The sequence below is a fragment of the Chiloscyllium punctatum genome, chromosome 19 (genome assembly GCF_047496795.1).
Source record: "Chiloscyllium punctatum isolate Juve2018m chromosome 19, sChiPun1.3, whole genome shotgun sequence".
NCBI classification, from domain to species: domain Eukaryota; kingdom Metazoa; phylum Chordata; class Chondrichthyes; order Orectolobiformes; family Hemiscylliidae; genus Chiloscyllium; species Chiloscyllium punctatum.
In genome coordinates this window covers 46,942,652-46,961,309 of record NC_092757.1, presented here as the reverse complement: position 1 = coordinate 46,961,309, position 18,658 = coordinate 46,942,652, and the positions used below count along the sequence as shown (strand labels likewise).

Sequence of the window (18,658 nt, the reverse complement as noted above, 5' to 3'; positions counted from 1 at the left end):
TGGGGTAGGGGAATCAAAAACTGGAGGGCATTGGTTTAGGATGAGGGGAGGAATATTTTAGAAGGGACCTAAAGGGACAACATTTTCACACAGGGGGGTGCATGTATGGATTGAGTGACCAGAGGAAGTGGTGGAGGCTGGTACAATTACAACATTTTTAAAAAAGGCATCTGGATGGGTATATGGGCCTGTACAGGACATTGGTTAGACCACTATTGGAATAATGTGTGCAATTCTGATCTCCCTGCTAACAGGTTGATAACAAGGGACGAAACTTTCTTCACATTGCTGTACAGAACTCTGACATTGAGAGTGTGCTATTCCTGATTAGCGTGCAGGCTAACGTGAACTCCCGAGTGCAGGATGCATCCAAGCTTACACCACTGCACCTTGCAGTACAAGCGGGCTCTGAGATAATAGTCCGTAATCTGGTAAGCACAATGTGATGGTACACTGAGATTTCTAGAAGTGCTTATTGCCTTCCCCTGATGTACTGTAACTCAAATATTATGGTAGAATAAGGTAATGAACTTTGCAGCAATGTTTAAGGTTTGGGGCTAAGACCTCCTTTAGACCAGACCAATTGAGAGAGCATTGCTGATAGTGGAATAAGTCTGAAGATGACCTGCAATTGTTTAACTTTGCTAGAGTAGAGACTGAATTGCTGAGGTGGCAAGGGGTGGGGGTCTCTCCCTCCCCCTCGCCGTCCCTCTAGTGGCATGAGGGCAGTCTTATAATTCCAAGACTCTGACTCGACCAGTCAAACTCTAATACATGGTGCACGTAGCAGGAATCAAGGAGGCAATGTGTTGTTTGCGGAGTGCGGCTGAATGAGACAGCAAAAGGAGCTGGAGAGGTGAAGATACCAATATCATGGTTAAAACTGGCACCAGAGATAAACCAACTATATCGAGTTTTATTTGTAGATGCAATGCATTGAAAAGTACTGAAGTTGTTATAGTAAACTTTTGTAGAACCTTGGTCAATGCTTGACTGTGCACCTTTGTAACAGTTGGATTGAATCTAAGAAAGTCATGCAAATGTAAATGGCCATTTTTATTAGATATTGCATAGGAATAGAAGCTATAAAGTAAAGAATCATTTTAAGCTTATTTTGTTGCTGGCTGCAAGACCATGATAGTTCTGTGCCCTGATTTATATTCTAGTATTTGTTTTGTCACCATGAATAAATTGAGGTTTCACACCATTCTTGCAAATGAGTCTTTGGAAACATTTTGCTTATACGGTCTCCGTTATTCCGTTTCTCCTGCCTATTCCTTGTCCTATCCCTGTCAATGTAATGTTTGAACTCTGCAAACTGAGAGTGTAAGCCTTTGACATAGATGAGCTTAGATTATCTGTACGTTACAACTCATTCTTGTTTTGTGTTGCACTAAACCTATTGATGATTATACCATGTGGTCCAAGACTCCAAAACAAATTACTCCTGTCAGAGATGCTTTACGTTGCTAGGTTTTTATTCCTCAATTATATATCCCTGTTTTCTGTTAAGCTTTATGTAACTTGCTTTAGTTTTTCCCTTTTTTTTTGTCTTGCTGCTGTCAAATGAAAGTGCTGTTTAGTTTTGATTGTTTGTGGAGAAAGTGAGGACTGCAGATGCTGGAGATCAGAGCTGAAAATGTGTTGCTGGAAAAGCGCAGCAGGTCAGGCACCATCCAAGGAGCAGGAGAATCAACGTTTCGGGTGAATCAACAAAACATTGATTCTCCTGCTCCTTGGATGCTGCCTGACCTGCGCTTTTCCAGCAACACATTTTCAGCTTTTTGTGATCCATATTACCCCAGTGAGTATTTCCTGTGTTTCAGCTGCTTGCAGGGGCCAAGGTGAATGAGCTTACAAAACACCGTCAGAATGCTCTCCATCTGGCAGCTCAACAGGACCTGCCAACTATCTGTTCGGTACTTCTGGAGAATGGTGTGGAATTTTCTGCTGTTGATGAGAATGGGAACAACGGTAGGAGATTTTTGCATGAAATGACTAAACAGCTGCGACCACTCCTTGTTAAACATGCTTTTTGAAACCACTTTCTGAACTGCACCATAAGAAACTTTTTATGACCTTTTTTAATGCAAGACATCACAAGACATCATCTAGGAAGTTTGAATTTTACACTATAGCCAGAGAAGGCAATTTTAGGAACAGTCTGGGCAAGACATTATTTGATTAGATATATTGCAGAAATTACAATATGCAGTTCCAGAACTTGGTACGTATTCAGCTAAAGGCTTAGCTGCCAGTTAAGCAATTGAATTGAGGATTCATGAGGACAGAAATGGACTAAGAAGGAAGATATCTTTTGCATAATGGCTGTCTCCATAATACATGTTTTGTAACCTTATCCATTTGCCCACAGTTGGCCTCATTTTTGGGTATTTCAATCTGGGAGCATTTTGTTATTTAACCCTTGCCTTCAATAATGTGAGGCCAGGGCCATGTAAGTGGTTGATTTCCATAACACCTTTGACAGCTGAGCTTGGACCTCGAATAGTCAGCCTTGGAGGTTGGATATGGTGCTGTGTATGGAGCAGATAAAGAGCATTTGCGATTCTAAATGGTAGATCTATAAGAGTAAATGAATAGAGGATCATGGAGAGTGCTGCTGAATTAAGATATGTAAAATGAGAGTCTGAGGTTGGTGTCACATTAGTCAGGATGTTGATAGTGAGCTGATTATCAGTGGACCCAAAACCAAAGTGTTCCCCGGCAACAGCTGATCTGTATTTGAGGGGAAACGCGGAGTCTTTTGGGATCCTTGCAGCACAGTGCCCTTATCCCTCCCTCCTGAGTTCAACTCCCACCTGCTGCAAAGGTGTTTTGTAATACATCTGAGCAGGTTGACTAAAATCGCTTTTTGTAGAGTCTGAACCAAAGGTAGTTATCCTTGGCTTACGATTCAGTCAGACTTGTACAATTACTTTTTGCTGCAACATGAACAGATTTTAAAATTATCACTTTTTTTTTGCTGGCTGTCGGTGAGATATGGTGCTCGACAGAATGAGGACCATTGTAAGAGAATGGAATATATCTCAAGAGTAAAGTAAAAGCTCCCTTCCTTCCCTGTAGATCAATGCTGCTATGTCTTAACACAGAGTCCTGAATGCTGGAAATCTGACATACCAAAAACAAAGCGAGGAAAAAGTTCGGCTGGTCTGGCAGGGTCTGGAGAGGGAGAGAGGGAGAGAGGATGTCTCTTCTGTGGTTTCTGGTCCAGTTTAAGTCACTGCCAGATTTGTTATGCCCCCGTCCCTGCCCCACCCCCCACACCAACTCTTGTTTGCTTACCGTTAACTAAGGAAGCTAGCTTTGAAGTTACTGAATTTGGTACAGACAAGCTAGTATGACTTGGATAACTGATCTGTGACTCTGGTGCTGTTCAATGTTTTGCTTTTGTGTTCAATCATTCATTTGTATCAATTGTTATATAGGATTTAAAATCTGGTCAGGTGTGGATTGGGGGGGTGGAGAAAGAAGTGAAACACTATCTCTGGAATACTCAAAGAACCATATTCACAATTTGGGTTTTATTTACACACCAACCGCAACATAGGCTGAGCAACATCTTGGTGTATCTGTTTTCTGTTAGCCGAAATGAATCACTGATCTTTTAACTGTCGTTTTGGCAGCTCTTCACTTGGCAGTTATGCACGGCCGCCTGAACGTCGTGCGTGTCCTTCTAACCGAATGTAGTGTTGATGCTGAAGTCTTCAATCTGAGGTATGACCGTCCAAGACTGAAGGAAGCTTATATGAGATCTAAAGTTTCCAGTTCAGTGTGTCTGTGTAGAAAATGTGTGTGGTGCTCCAATGACTAATAAGGGTATGTTGCCTGATTTATTAGATTAGATTACTTAGTGTGTAAACAGGCCCTTTGGCCCAACAAGTCCACACCGCCCCGCTGAAGCGCAACCCACCCATACCCCTACATTTACCCCTTACCTAACACTACGGGCAATTTAGCATGGCCAATTCACCTGACCTGCACATCTTTGACTGTGGGAGGAAACCCACGCAGACACGGGGAGAATGTGCAAACTCCACACAGTCAGTCGCCTGAGGCGGGAATTGAACCCGGGTCTCTGGCGCTGAGGCAGCAGTGCTGACCACTGTGCCGCCCTATGAAGAGAGATTGAAATGAATACACTAACTTTTTGGAATTACAGTTGGTATTAGTGATGAGCCAGTTTTCACTTCACTTTTTTAAGGTTTTTGATCCAATTAAACAGCAAACAAATGTTCCACCGAATCATTGCCTGCAATGAATGCTCAGAGGCTAATGCTAACATAAAGGCTGCTTGTTTCTGTACCTAGACTCAAATCAGCGATGGTTGGTGATATTCTGATTGTTCGTTTGCCCTGTTCATAGGGGGCAGTCACCTATGCATGTCTTGGGACATTATGGGAAGGAAAATGCAGCGACCATCTTTGAACTTTTCTTGGAATGTATGCCTGACTACCCATTGGATAAGCCAGATTCTGAAGGCAACACAGGTAAGTGTTCAATTGATTGGCAAAATCAGCTCCTCAGAAGTGTAGTAGTATTTAAAAATCTATTGCGTATAGTGCTTACGACATTATTTTTCAAGTCTGTGGTTATTGCTACTTGAGACAACTTGACACCACTCCGATTTTAATTTTCCCCTGATAATCCAAAATTAACGAATTATGAATTGTACTGGCTGGTCTCAGATGCATGCTTCTCAATATGGAGCAGAACTACACTGGGATTTTAGTGCGAAGATATCCAGGAGGTGGAAACCACACATTTAATCCTCTTATTGCAGATAGTGACTACATAGGAAGACTCCAAATCTGTTCAGTATGCCAAGAAGAGTATGATCTGCATCCGTGCAGGATGAAACGGTTAGAATTTGGAAGAATCCTTAAACCACAGCTGTAAAATGCTGTTGTATAACTAGGCAAATGTTGGAACATGTACTGGAGGTGACGTGAACTTGGGGAGAGACAGAATGGAGTGAGCACCATCTAGTGATTTTTTTTTTTTTTTGGGTCAGTGCCTCCCATACCAGATTCAGTGACCATATCCCCAGTGTAGTGTTATATTTTGCACGTCTCACCTGCCTATCTTTCAGCTGATACACTAGCAATATGATGCTGTACGTGTTTCACTGGTGTGGATTTGTCTCATGTTTGTTTTATGCAATCTGAGTGTGAGATGTGCAGGTAATCCCATGAAATCGAAACAGGAATAGATTATTGGGGCTGTTGAGCAGCAGCTCTGTTTCTTAAAACATTACCTGTTGGTCTTAGATTTTAATTATTTTTAATTTTTGAATTTCCTTAGCCTAGCCTAAAGGAAAGCAGCAATAATCCCAGAGGAGCATGGTAATGTCACTGGACTAGTAATGCTCTGGGGGGTTCAAATCTCTCAATGACAGCTGGTGGAATTTAAGTTCCATTTTATAAAATCTGAGATGTTGAATTTTTCTTTTATCTTTAAGAAATCCATCTTATTCACTAATGGCCTTTTTAGGGAGGAAATCTGAGGTTGTTAACCGATCAGTGACTCTGGATCCACAATAACATGGTTGACTCTTTAGATGCCCACTGACATGGCCTGGCAAGCCACTCCGTTCAAGTGGCAATTAAGGATGGGTGAGAACTAACTGATTACCAGTGATTTCTACATCTCATTGAAGAATTTTTTAAAAAATGATGAGCAGAAGCTCTGTTTCACAAATAGTTAATTATTTGCATTAACTGCTGCCTGTGAAGCAGTCCCCTCTCCTAAAGTCACAAGTGTCTGAGAGCTCATTAAAACAATCTAAGCATTACATGATGTGGAATGAGATGCTGATCTGTTGAAATGGTAGAAGTTGGGTCAAATGTTGACTGTTGTACTCCTTGCATTAAAACTCAAGCTAAAGGTAATGTTTGAATTAATAGAAATTGCGCTTCTGAGTTTGTGTAGTGCAGTGTGTTGTCAGTATTTCTGGTTTAACATGTGACCTGTCTTGCTGGCAGTCCTGCTTTTGGCTTACATGAAGGGCAATGCCAACCTGTGTCGGGCCATTGTTCGAGCTGGAGCACGTCTGGGGGTCAACAACAATCAAGGGACCAACATCTTTAATTACCAGGTGGCTACCAAACAGCTGCTCTTCAGGCTTCTAGGTAATGTTTAAAATCATCACAATTTATTCACCAGGTCCCTTTACAGTAACAAAAATTAATAAGCTGCCCTTTAACACATGCAATCCCTTACAAATGTTTTGTTTAGTACTTGAATGGAGAGTCACTTAGTTACCAATACATGAAGTGTTTAAATTCCAGTATTGCAATTGGCATCTGAAATAGTTGTCATCAAACATGAATCGTTTATTAACAGGAGGTGAAAGCAATATTCTATTCTTTATCATGGTGGGAGAGTCAAAACTGAAGACTTACAGTGAGATGGTAACATGAAAAGGTAACTTTTCATGCAGTTGGTGGTATGTGTATGGGACGAGCTGCCAGAGGAAATGGTGGAGGTGGGTATAATTACAACACTGAAAAGACATCCTGATGGGCAGCTGAATAGCAAGGGTTTGGAGGGATGTGGGCTAAATGCTGGCAAATGGGACGAGGTCCAATTTGGGAAGTGTGGTTGGTGTGGACGAGTTAGACCGCAGGGTCTGTTCCTTTGCTGTATGGTTTGATGACTTCTGACTCTATAAACTGTGATTCAGGTCTTTGGGTAAATTTTTCTAGCTTTGTAAGACAGTGTAATACTTGCCTAGCTCAAACTGAATTTCTGCTCCAAAATTAAGCGCAGGAACCTCAGTTGACCACTGTTTTTTGTTTTAGGATGTATAAAATGCAAGTGTTTAAACTTAATTTTCTTTAAAATGCAATTTTTCCTTAGTTCTGACAGTGTTGCCTTTTAGGGAGGGAGTTGTTGATGTCACAACTGATCAAAAGACATAGGAGCAGAAGTTAGGTCATTCAGCCCAATGTGTCTGCTCCACCATTCAGTCATGGCTGATAAGTGTCTCAAACCCATTTTCCTGCTTGCTCCTGTAACCTTCGATTACCCCTTAACAATCAAGAATCTCTGTTTTAAGTATACTCAATGACCTGGCCTCCACAGCCTTCTGTGGCAATGAATTCTACAGATTCACCATTTTCTGGTGGAAGTTTTCCTTTTATCTCCATTCTAAAAGGTCTTCCCTTTACTTTAAAGCTGTGCCCTCTGGGTCCTAGTCTCCTCTTCCCATGGTCCTCTCTGTTCAGTATTTTGTAAGTTTCAATCCAATCTCTTTCTCCTCCACCCCCCCCCCCCCCCCCCCCCCCCCCCAATCCTTCTAAACGCCTTCAAGGACAGACCCAGAGTCCTCCAACATTCCTCATATGATAAGCCTTTCGTTTCTGGGATCGCTCTCATAAGCCTCCTCTGCACTTGCTCCAGGCCCAGTACATCCTTCCTGAGGTATGGGGCCCAAGATTGCTCAATACTCCAAATGTGGTCTGATCAGAATCTTTGAAAGCCGCAATGACATCCATGTTTTTATATTCTAGTCCCCTCAAAATAAATACCAACATTTGTATTTACCTTCCCAGCTACTGACTCAACCTGCAACTTTATCTTGAGAATCTTGAAATAGGACTCCAATTCCTTTTGCGATTCAGATTCTGAATTTTCTCCCCATTTAGAAAATAGTCCATGCCTTTCTTCCTCCTACCAAAAGTGCATGATCTCCTTTTCCCACATTTTTTCCATCTGCCACTTCCTTTGCCCATTCTCCTAAGCTGTCCAAACACCACTACAGCACCTTTGCCGCCTCAATGCCACCTGCCCCTCCACCTATCTTTGTGTCATCTGCAAGTTTAGCCAGAATGCCTTCAGTGCCTTCACCTCGATCATGAATGTATAAAGTGAAAACCTGTGGTCCCAATGCTGGCCCTTGTGGAACACCACTAGTCACCGGCTGCCATCGTGAGAAGGACCCTTTTATCCCCACTCTCTGCCAGACAGCCAAGCTTCTATCCGTGCCAGTAGCTTGCCTCTGACACCATGGGACCTTATCTTACTCCGACTCCTCCTGTGCCACATGTTGTCAGAGGCCTTCTGGAAATCCAAGCAGATAACCTCCATTGGCTCTCCTTGTTATCACCTCAAAAAATTCGAACTGATTTGTCAGGCACGACCTCCCCTTGATGAAACCATGCTGACTCTACCCTACTTTACCATGCAGTCCTAAGTATTGAGAAATCTCATCCTTCACAATGAGCTTCCAAATCTTACCAATAATCGAGGTCAGGCTAGTTGGCCTGTAACTTCCTGTTTTATGCCTTAATCCCTTTTTTAAACAGTGAGATTACATTAGTGATTTTCCAGTCCTCTGTTACCCTCCCTGACACCAGTGATTCCTGGAAGGTCACTACTAATATCTCCACTATCTTTTCAGTTATTCAACTATATCGCTCAAACTGTTCATGTAAGGTCATATATAAATTTTTTTTTTCACCGATATGTGAAGGAAACACTGATTGTTTAAACTCTGTATTCTGCAGTCTTTGTTTAATCAGACTCTGTTTATATGTGCAATGGAATGCTGGGCTTTTGATAACACCTTGCAGTATGTCCCTTATCCCTTTTCAATAGGACTCCACTTTCTTCCTGTCATTTTGTCTGAAGGCTCAAGCCTCTTTAGTGTTTGTATGCTATTCCTGTGTGTGTGTGTGTGTGTGTGTGTGTGTGTGTGTGTGTGTGTGTCGTGACTTAGCCATGATTTTAACTTCCTTGCTCATTGCCCTCTGAAAGGAGGCTGGAGATTTCTTTCGTCAATGAATCACTGCATCCTGAGAATCTGATACGGCATGGAAACAATTTTGTGTTCAGTGCATTTTATTTCTGGGAAAAGAGATGGAGACATAAAAATTATCTGACAACTTCCAAAATATTTAATTGTTGCTGTTTTCAGACATGCTGTCCAAGGAGCCGCCATGGTGTGAGGGCTCGAATTGCTTTGAGTGTATTTCCAAGTTTGGAGTTACCATGCGAAAACATCATTGGTGAGTTACCCATGACTTTTTTTTAAAATCACTGGTAGGATGTGGGTGTTGCTAACTGGGCCAGCACTTGTTGCCTATCCTTAGTTGCCCTTGACCAATATGTTTTGCATCCTTTTTTTTTAAAATGAAAAACCTCATGTTTAAACTGAATTTTCTTTTTTAAAGATGCATTAACCCCCAAATAATGGAGATTGATTTCCTCAGTTGGCTGGGAGGCTGTTTTGCAATACAGAATGATGCTAACAGTGTAGGTTCGATTCCCACACTGGCTGAGGTTATTTTCAAGGGGCAATTTCCCCCAAACATCTCTTCCTCTTGACAGAGGCATGGTGACCCTCAGGTTAAACCCCAACCAGTTGTCATGTTCTACCCTGTGCTCTTTCCCCCCCCCCCCCCCCCCCCGTTTATTTAATTAGCTGTTAACAGGCTTTTTAAAAAAAACAAATTGCAGGAGAAACTCAGCAGATCTGGGGGTATCTGTGGCAAGATGCTCCATAAGATGGAGGGGCAGAATTAGGCCATTCGGCCCACCGAGTCTGCTTTACCATTCAATTGTAGCTGCTGTGTTTCTTAACCCTGTTCTCTTGCCTTGTCCCTTTGGCTGAAGAAATTCCTCCTCTGTTCTGAAGGGTTGTACCTTCACTGAGTCTGTGCCTTCTGGTGCTAGCCTCTCCTGTCGTGAAACCATCTTCTCGAAGTCCAGTTATCCAGGCACTCCGTATTCAGTAAGTTTCAATGAGATTTCCCTCTCATCCTTCTTAACTCGATTGAGGACAGAGCCAGTGTCCTCAAGGCTGCTCATGTCAAGCCCTTTGTCTCGAATTGTTCTTGTAAACCACCTCTTGACCTCCTCCAAGACCAGCACATCCTCCTTCTAGAATCAGTGCCCTAAAACCACACTCAATATTGCAAAAGTGGTCTGACCAGACCCTTACCCAGACTCCGCAGTAAATTCTTGCTCTTGTATTCTAGTCTTCGTGAAATAAATGCTAAGATTCCATTTGCCTTCCTGATTGCGACTGAACCTGCATATTAACCTTAGGAGACATAGTTGAAGATTCTCTTAAGTCCCTTCATGCTTCAGATTTCCCAAATGTTTCCCCATTTAGAAAATAGTTTATGCTGCCTCTTCCACCAAAGTGCATAACCTCGCACGTTCCCTTATTGTTTTCCAGACTTATTCCAGCACAATAACGTTTCTCTTTCCACAGATGCTGCCTCAGTTTCTCCAGTAATTTCTGCTTTTGTTTCTGATCTCTAGTATCTGCAGTTTCACTTTGAGTACAAGTGAATTATTCTGTTCAATAAATACTGTTAATGTTAAATGCAACTCTGCTAATTTTTAATGGCAGAGTATGGGTAATTGAGAGAAATAACATTGCTGTGTTTCCAGGAACTGTGATCTGTGTTGATAAATGTCCTCTCTGTCCTCACAGCCGCCATTGTGGACGACTGCTCTGTCACAAGTGCTCAACAAAGGAAATTCCCATCATCAAGTTTGATCTGAACAAGCCTGTGAGGGTGTGCGACATTTGCTTTGATGTGCTGACCCTGGGTGGGGTTTCTTAGTCCTTGTTGGAGTTGCCATTATAATTAGTGTTTTAGCAGCACTACACAGCGTCTTCCCAGCAGTGGGGAACTCGCATTGGACTGGCACCTTTTTTGAAGAGAAGCCCGAACACTTGAGGGACTGCATTACGTTACTCGGATTGAAATTATGCTGTCTGATTCTCCAGTATATTAATGGACTCTGACGTGAATGGATGGATGTATAGCCATGTGAATCAATCAGAATTGACTGCTGGTGCTTATGGCTGAGGTTGGGTTTGACCCTATTCTGATTTAGGGTAGTATGGTAGAAATATTCAGGACCTTTCATATTAACACTCTCCAGCTTCTGATCTCACTCGTACTTTCTTTTAATCCAGTTCATTGATTATAGATAACACTTTTCCCATTCCCATTCCCAATAGTTATTGTCCAATGTCATCTTGATCCAGTAAAAGATGTCAAAGCGTGACACAGTATAAACGAGTTGGTTTGGGGCTGGGGGTGAAGGCAAGTAACAACTTGAGGGAATTGCCTGTCTGTTTTTTTTTCTTGTGTAGACTCTACCTGGTAACTGTGTCTGTTTGGTTGTCAAGTTTCTGATCTGCATAGATCATCTGATCATAGATGACAGCAGCTGAATGTATAAATCCTTGGTTTGCATCTCTGCAAGAACAAACTTAGTAACACTAGAGCAATGTTTTATTACCAATAGATGTGTTTGTGCATTTAAAAAGGGAAGTGCTGCCTATTTAGACCAAATGTGTGGTCATGTACATGATTGAATATAGTCTCCTTTTTAAACTGGAACGAGAGAGAACAAGTTTTAAAAATCTTCATAGAGCCTTTGGCAATCTTGCTGTACAAACAGTACTTAACAATGGTTGATAAACCTCCCCAGTTTTAGTTCAGTTTGCCTGAATGTCCATTATATGGAGCAGCACATGCAGCACTAACTCAGTTTGCAAATTGTCCCAATGTCTCACAGTATCCTGGAGGGGACGGCTACTGCTCACTGCAGGCCCTCCGGAAAACCAAAACCGGTTGGAGCTGCTTCTCTAACTAGCTGGTGCTGGGTGCCTTCATCAAGGGTCTGTGTGTCTAAAATAGACTAGGAAGGCCTTTTTGGTTATGCTGTGTAAGTTGACCTTGCTTGAAGGGGAAAGGGTTAAATTTGGACCACCGTTCTAATTTGTGTTGTCACACTGATTAAAGCACTATTCTAAGGATTGCCACTTGACAGTCGTCAAATTTGTGTGAAATATTTTCAGACTACCAATTCCTGTATTTTATGCATTTTGTACTGTGCTAGATAATGCTTCAAGATATTTTGGTAATGTTCAGCTATATTGCATTGATCTGTTCAGGTGTAAAGCCTGTTGCTGCAAGTGAATGTGTGACCAGCTGAAATTCTGCATTTACATCCACTGTCTAATTCTGTGCTGTGAGTATGTTTATTGCTTGTTTCTGCTCCAGTGAATGGGATGAAGGCTAAATCCAACCTTTTTGGAAAGAGTTCTAGTTTCCATTCTTGGAGGTCAGCAGTTGTTGAGAACACATTCTCCATGTATTCTGATGTTGGTGCATTTGTGAGCAGAGCTAAATAATGTAATGAAGCAGATCTGAATAAACTTTCAGGTGTTTCGGTGATTTACTGCTCTGAACCAAAACTGTTGTCAGAGGCCATTTGTGGTCATGTTGGTGGATTTATTCTAAAGGGACATTTTTTAATCACACTCTGGGCCAGATTTCAAGCCATTCTCCTTTTTTTTTAAAATGTATATTGTGACTGCACCAGTGTATCCGGGTACTGTGAACGCAGCATTAGAGTTGACTTTACAGCATCAAGTCACCAATCATTATTTCCACCAGGGATTTAGCAGCAGATAAATCCAGAGACTTTCAGTTCTTAGAAAACCTGGATAGTGTAGACATTTAAGAATTGTAAGAGATCCTGTTTTTGTACACCTACTGGCCTTCAAGTAGATCATTTTTCCAATTTGCCCTGCACTTTAGCAATTAATGTTCGTATATTTTGACTAACAGCATTGAGAAACAATAAGTGAAGGGGTTCATAGCAGAGAGATCTCCTCCTTTTGTATCGCTATATTTTTTAAATAAGTATTTAATGTCTTTAAAATGTAATTCCAGCCAGCATTTCTTTCTTCATCTGTCCCATTGAAGATGGTCAGGTTAAGCTTTCTTTAAATTGTGATTTATTAGAACAGCTTGTCTCCAGTTCTTTTTTAAAGTGAACTTGAAAGGGCTGTGATCCTTCAGCCAATATTGGTGTACATAGTGGAAGTGGTTTTCAGGCTGCTTTATGCCAACTCCCTCATTCCCCTTTACCCCAGCAGGCCGATTTTAATTACAATCCCCGAGGCCTGTAATAACTTGCAGTGAATCAAGTTGCACCAAAAGCACCAACATCTTATGCCATCTCCTCTCGCTGTTGCCTGTGCCCTTGTATTTGAGTCTGCTCCTGTGTAATGTGATTTTTAACCCATTGAGCTGTTTCTGATATCCAGGTATTGATTCTAGAACAGGGCAAGGGAGTGCTTTTTGAACAAAATGACGACTAAAATTGTAGTTCAACTTCCCAATAAAAACCAAATTAATTTAGTGAGACCTGTTTAGTTTTAGTAGCAAGCACTCAATGGGTTAAAATTCATTCCAGACCTTAACCCCATTTAATCCATTATTCAGTATTAGAAAAATTGTTTTAGTGATACCTAAGTTTTTGCACTAACATTGAACCTATTGCACAGAATTGTCTTAAGGTGTATGTATACTTATGTTTACAGTGTATAGGTGAGGTAAGTCTGTACAGCAATGTCATTGAACAGTACCCAAGATATTGCTGGCAGTGATGCTTTAGAAAAATGATTATCAATATCATTCTCTTTGGTAACCAGCTCTGACTGTGTGCACTTGTACAGTTGCTAGGGTTAAAGTCTGTAATCGCCAAAGGTGAATCGCACATAAATGAGGCTTAGGCCAGAGATGTGTTACTTTAATGGCAGCTGCCTGTGCCCCTGTGAAATGAGTGTATTGGAAACCACCATGTACCTAGGCAGCCACAGTGAGGGATGCAGCTGTACTGATAGACATTACAATACAATGGTAAAACTCAGTGCCTGTGTGTGGTTCTTTTTTTATAAGCTCTCTCAGATGTAGGAGCTTGTGTATTTGAAGTTTCACATGATATAATGGAGACTGCGATTTAGATTTCCAGCATGTGTGCAAGAAGAGCAAGCACTCTTCTTTCTGGCCAAGCACATTCTGTATGAAGCTCACACGTGGCTGGTTGTCAGATTGTGATGGTATCTCTGAGGCTAGGATCAGTGGATGGCCTTCTCTTGGCTGATAAGCAGTGCGTTGTCAAACCTGAAACCTGGTATATAGAAATCGCAACTAGCAACAAATCAAGACCATTCACCTAAATTGCGCTTGTGCAGCCTTGCTGTGTTTAGATTGAGTATTTTCCTATTGGTTGCTGGTTGCACATCAGGTCGTTTAGATTACTTACAGTGCGGAAACAGGCCCTTCGGCCCAACAAGTCCACACCGCCCCGCCGAAGCGCAACCCACCCATACCCCTACATCTACCCCTTACCTAACACTGCGGGCAATTTAGCATGGCCAATTCACCTGACCTGCACATCTTTGGACTGTGGGAGGAAACCAGAGCACCCGGAGGAAACCCACGCAGACACTGGGAGAATGTGCAAACTCCACACAGTCAGTCACCTAAGGCGGGAATTGAACCCAGGTCTCTGGTGCTGTGAGGCAGCAGTGCTAACCACTGTGCCACCGTGTCGCCCAAGTGTAATCTTAAGGTGAATGGAGATTTAGATTCTAAAGCAAATTCTGATTCTTTTGGGTGCATCTCCATTTAAGGACCACTTAGAGTCAGATGTGCAGCACAGAAGCCGACCCTTCGGTCCAACCATGTCAACCAGTTATCTTAAATTAATCTAGTCCCATTTACCAGCACTTGGCCCCTTCCTGTTCATATACACCTATCCAATGTTGTAATTGTACCAGCTCCACCACTTCCTCTGGCAGCTCATTCCATACACGCACCAAGGGACTCTTGATATGCTTTCTGCTCTCCTGTAGTTCCCGGTGAGTGTAACAGAACGCTGACCGTGTTTTCTAACAACCTTCACAATCCAAATTACATCTTGTAGAACCTTTCTATCAGGATGGACTTCATTTGGAGCATCAGAGTAGTGTGCTGATGTCTAATTAATCTACCAACCTACTGATCAGTCCCCATGTGGACATTTCAGTTTGGAGGGAGAATTCCCTCCCTGGCTCACATAACGCTGACACTAACACTATCACATGACCAGAAACAGCAGATAGTTTAAATGCAAGCCCAGTGTCTGCATTTGACAAAGAGCGGTTTCATTTTTATAATTAACCAGACTTCAATTTTGTTCAGGTTCTGAGTAGTGCTATTAGCCAGCATAACTTGCTCATTTGGTCCCCTCATTATAGCCTTGGTTTAAACATTCACCTCCAGGCATTGGTTTGTCAAAGTGCCCGCCCTAAACAAGGTGCATTTGACCAATATGGCAATAAGGAGGCTTAACGAAACTAGAGTTGATGGAAATTGCAGTGATGGTGGAGGGAGAGGAACTATCTTCCACCGGTTGGAGTCCTCCCTGGCACAAAGGAAGATTGTCATGTTATCGATGGTCAGTCATCCTAGCCAGTGCATCTTTGCAGCAGTTGCTCAGGGTCATGGCTGAGGCTCAATCAGCTTCCACCAGGTGTTGTCTGATGCTTAAACAGCGACCAGTGCCATTTGTGAGATTTTAGGTATTGAAGCAGTCCATGTCCAAATGCAACAAGATTGGATAATATTCAGGCCTGGTCTGAAAAGTGACAAATGTTTATGCCACCGCTCCAATTCAAGAGCAAACCATACAGTGAACGCAAAGGTCCTAGTGAAAACTGATGTAGAGAGATCTGGATGTTCAGGTCCATTGTTCCTTGAAGGTGGCAACACAGGTGAGTGGTCAGGAAAGCATATGGTATGCGTTCCTTCATCAGACGGGGTATTGAGTACAAGAGTTGGCAGGTCATGATACAGTTGTGTAAGACTTTGGTTTGGCCCCATTTACAATATTGCGTACAGTTCTGGTCACCACGTTACCAAAAGGATGTGGATGTTTTGGAGAAGGTGCGGAGGAGGTTCACCAGGGTGTTACATGGTATGGAGGGCACTAGCTATAAGGTTGTGTTGAATTATGATTACTTTCATTGGAAAGGCTGAGGTTGAAGGGGGACCTGATTGAGACCTATAATATAATGAGGTGTAGACAGGGTGGATAGTGAGACAGGAAACGTTTATGGGAGATATGTATGGAAAGTTCTTCATGCAGAGGGTGGTGGGTGCCTGGAATGAGTTGGCAGCAGAGGTGATGGGGTGAGAATGATTAGCGTGACTTAGGATATCTTGACAGATACATATAGGAAAAGGACGAATAGGCTAGGACTGTTTTCCCTGGAGTGTTGGAGGCTGAGGGGTGACCTTTTATAGAGGTGTACAAAATTGAGGGGCATGGATAGGGTAAATAGGCAGTCTTTTTCCTGGGCTTGGGGAGTTGAGAGCTAGAGGGCATAGGTTTAGGGTGAGAGGGGAAAGATATGAGCCCTAAGGGGCAATGTTTTCACACATGGTGGTATGGGTATGGAATGAGCTGTCAGAGGAAGTGGTGGAGGCTGGTACATTTGTAACAATAAAACTGCATTTGAATGGGGATATGAATAGGAAGGGTTTGGAGGGATATGGGTTGGGTGCTGGCAGGTGGGACTAAATTGGGTTGGACTGAAGGCTCTGTTCTCGTGCTGTACATCTCATGCTGACTCTAACTCTAATAGGCAAGGAGCAAAGGCATTTGATAAGGTTCCCCACAGTAGACTATTGTACAAAATGTGGAGGAATGGGATTGTGGGAGATCTAGCTGTTTGGATCAGTAATTGTCTTGCTGAAAGAAGAGGGTGGTGGTTGATGGGAAATGTTCATCCTGGAGTCCACTTACCAGTGGTGTACCGCATGGGTCGGTGTTGGGTCCACTGCTGTTCGTCATTTTTATAAATGACCTGGATGAGGGCGTAGAAGGGTGGGTTAGTAAATTTGCAGATGACACTAAGGTCAGTAAAGTTGTGGATAGTGACAAAGGATGTTGTAGGTTATGGAGAGATATAGATAAGCTGCAGAGCTGGGCTGAGGGGTGACAAATGGAGTTTAATGTGGACAAGTGTGAGGTGATTCACTTTGGTCTGAATAACCAGAATGCAAAGTACTGGGCTCATGGTAAAATTCTTGGTAGTGTAGATGAGCAGAGAGATCTGTGTCCAGTTACACAGATCCTTGAAAGTTGCCACCCAGGTTGACAGTTGTTAAGAAGGCATAGTGTTTTAGCTTTTATTAATAGAGGGATAGAGGTCCGGAACCATGAGGTTATGCTCCAGCTGTACAAAACTCTGCGGCCGCAGTTGGAGTATTGTGTACAGTTCTGGCCACTGCATTGGAAGGAGAATGTGGAAGCTTTGGAAAGGATGCAGAGGAGATTTACTAGGATGTTGCCTGGTCTGGAGGGAAAGCCTTACGTGGAAAGGCTGAGGGACTTGAGGCTGTTTTCATTAGAGAGAAGGAGGTTGAGAGGTGACTTAATAGAGACATATAAGATTATCAGAGGGTCAGATAGGGTGGACAGGGAGAGCCGTTTTCCAAGTATGGTGACGGCGAGCACAAGGGGGCATTGCTTTAAATTGAGGGGTGATAGATATAGGACAGATGTCAGAGGTAGTTTCTTTACTCAGTAGTAAAAGAATGGAATACTTTGCCTGCAACGGTAGTAGATTCACCAACTTAACTTTAAGTACATTTTATCATTGGACAAGCATATGGACGTACATGGAATAGTGTAGTTAGATTGGCTTCAGATTGGTATGACAGGTCGGCGCAACATCAAGGGCCGAAGGGCCTGTACTGTGCTGTAATGTTCTATGTAGATCCTTTAGAAAATGGGTGACTGGTTTAGATAGAGGATTTGGACCAGCACAGGCTTGGAGGGCTGAAGGGCCTGTTCCTGTGCTGTAATTTTTGTTCTTTCCTCACAGGAGTATGAGGCAAAGACTATTCCTATAACAGTCTGTCCATTCCTATCTTGACATTTTGGTGGCATTACCATTTGCTGAGTGAACTGCTCGACAGCCAACACTCAACAAGTTACCATTGACCAGAAACTGAACGAACTTACCATTATACATACAGTGGCTGCAAAAGCACATTAATGCTTGGAATTTTGCAGTGAGTAACTCACCTCCTTACTCCCCAAAGTCTGTATCACTGAGTATTTAAAGTTGCGTCCGTCTGCTAGCCATCACCATCCCAGGACAAAAGCTCACTGTCCATCCCCTCTAACCCTCCGATTATCGTACGTCTCAATTAAGTCGCCGTAATGCTAGCTCTTGACTTTTTTTCATTGCCACCCAAATATAACCTTTTCCTGTTTCTGATCGTAATGGTGCTGGAAAAGCACAGCCGTTTCAGGCATAAGCCCTTCATCAGCTTATCCCTGCTCTCTGACCTGCTGTGCTTTTCTAGCATCTGCAGTCCTCACTTTCTCCTGCTAATTGACTGCTATCTTTATGAACAGAGCATCTTATAATACTAGGAGCATCTTTCTCCTCATTCGATTTTTGTAAATTGAAACTTCCTGTATTCTGAGACACTGATTCCAGCTGGATAACCCTGTGCCATGCTGGGACAAGTAGAACTTGAGACATAAAGTGAGGGGCTGTATATTGTGCCACGAGAGCCACCTTTTAGTTCAAAGTGAGGAATAGTAACAGCCCTATTCTGGCTGGACAAGAATGAGACAGCCACATTCACTGTCCATACACGTATACTGCGTACAAGGTTTTGGAGGAGTGATGTGTGAATTGGTCTCACCCAAAAAGCAACCTGATAACCAGTTGAACCAATTCCAAAACTAGTTTTCACCAAAATGCATAATTCTGATAACTTAGAAATCAAAAGGTGCAGGCTTAGAAAGAAGG

The 18,658-nt window shown here is 42.6% G+C and overlaps 1 protein-coding gene across 1 annotated transcript in view; it reads left to right on the top strand.

Moving 5' to 3' along the window:
• ankfy1 (ankyrin repeat and FYVE domain containing 1) overlaps nt 1-12,227 on the top strand; it is a 75,079-nt gene extending 62,852 nt beyond the window's left edge. Inside the window, exons 19-25 of the mRNA XM_072589326.1 lie at nt 255-431; nt 1,827-1,974; nt 3,645-3,735; nt 4,384-4,508; nt 6,003-6,149; nt 8,939-9,029; nt 10,466-12,227. Coding sequence (XP_072445427.1) covers nt 255-431; nt 1,827-1,974; nt 3,645-3,735; nt 4,384-4,508; nt 6,003-6,149; nt 8,939-9,029; nt 10,466-10,598 — 912 coding nt within the window. The 3' untranslated portion in view covers nt 10,599-12,227. The remainder of the gene's footprint in view (nt 1-254; nt 432-1,826; nt 1,975-3,644; nt 3,736-4,383; nt 4,509-6,002; nt 6,150-8,938; nt 9,030-10,465) is intronic.
• The last annotated feature ends 6,431 nt before the right edge of the window (nt 12,228-18,658 follow it).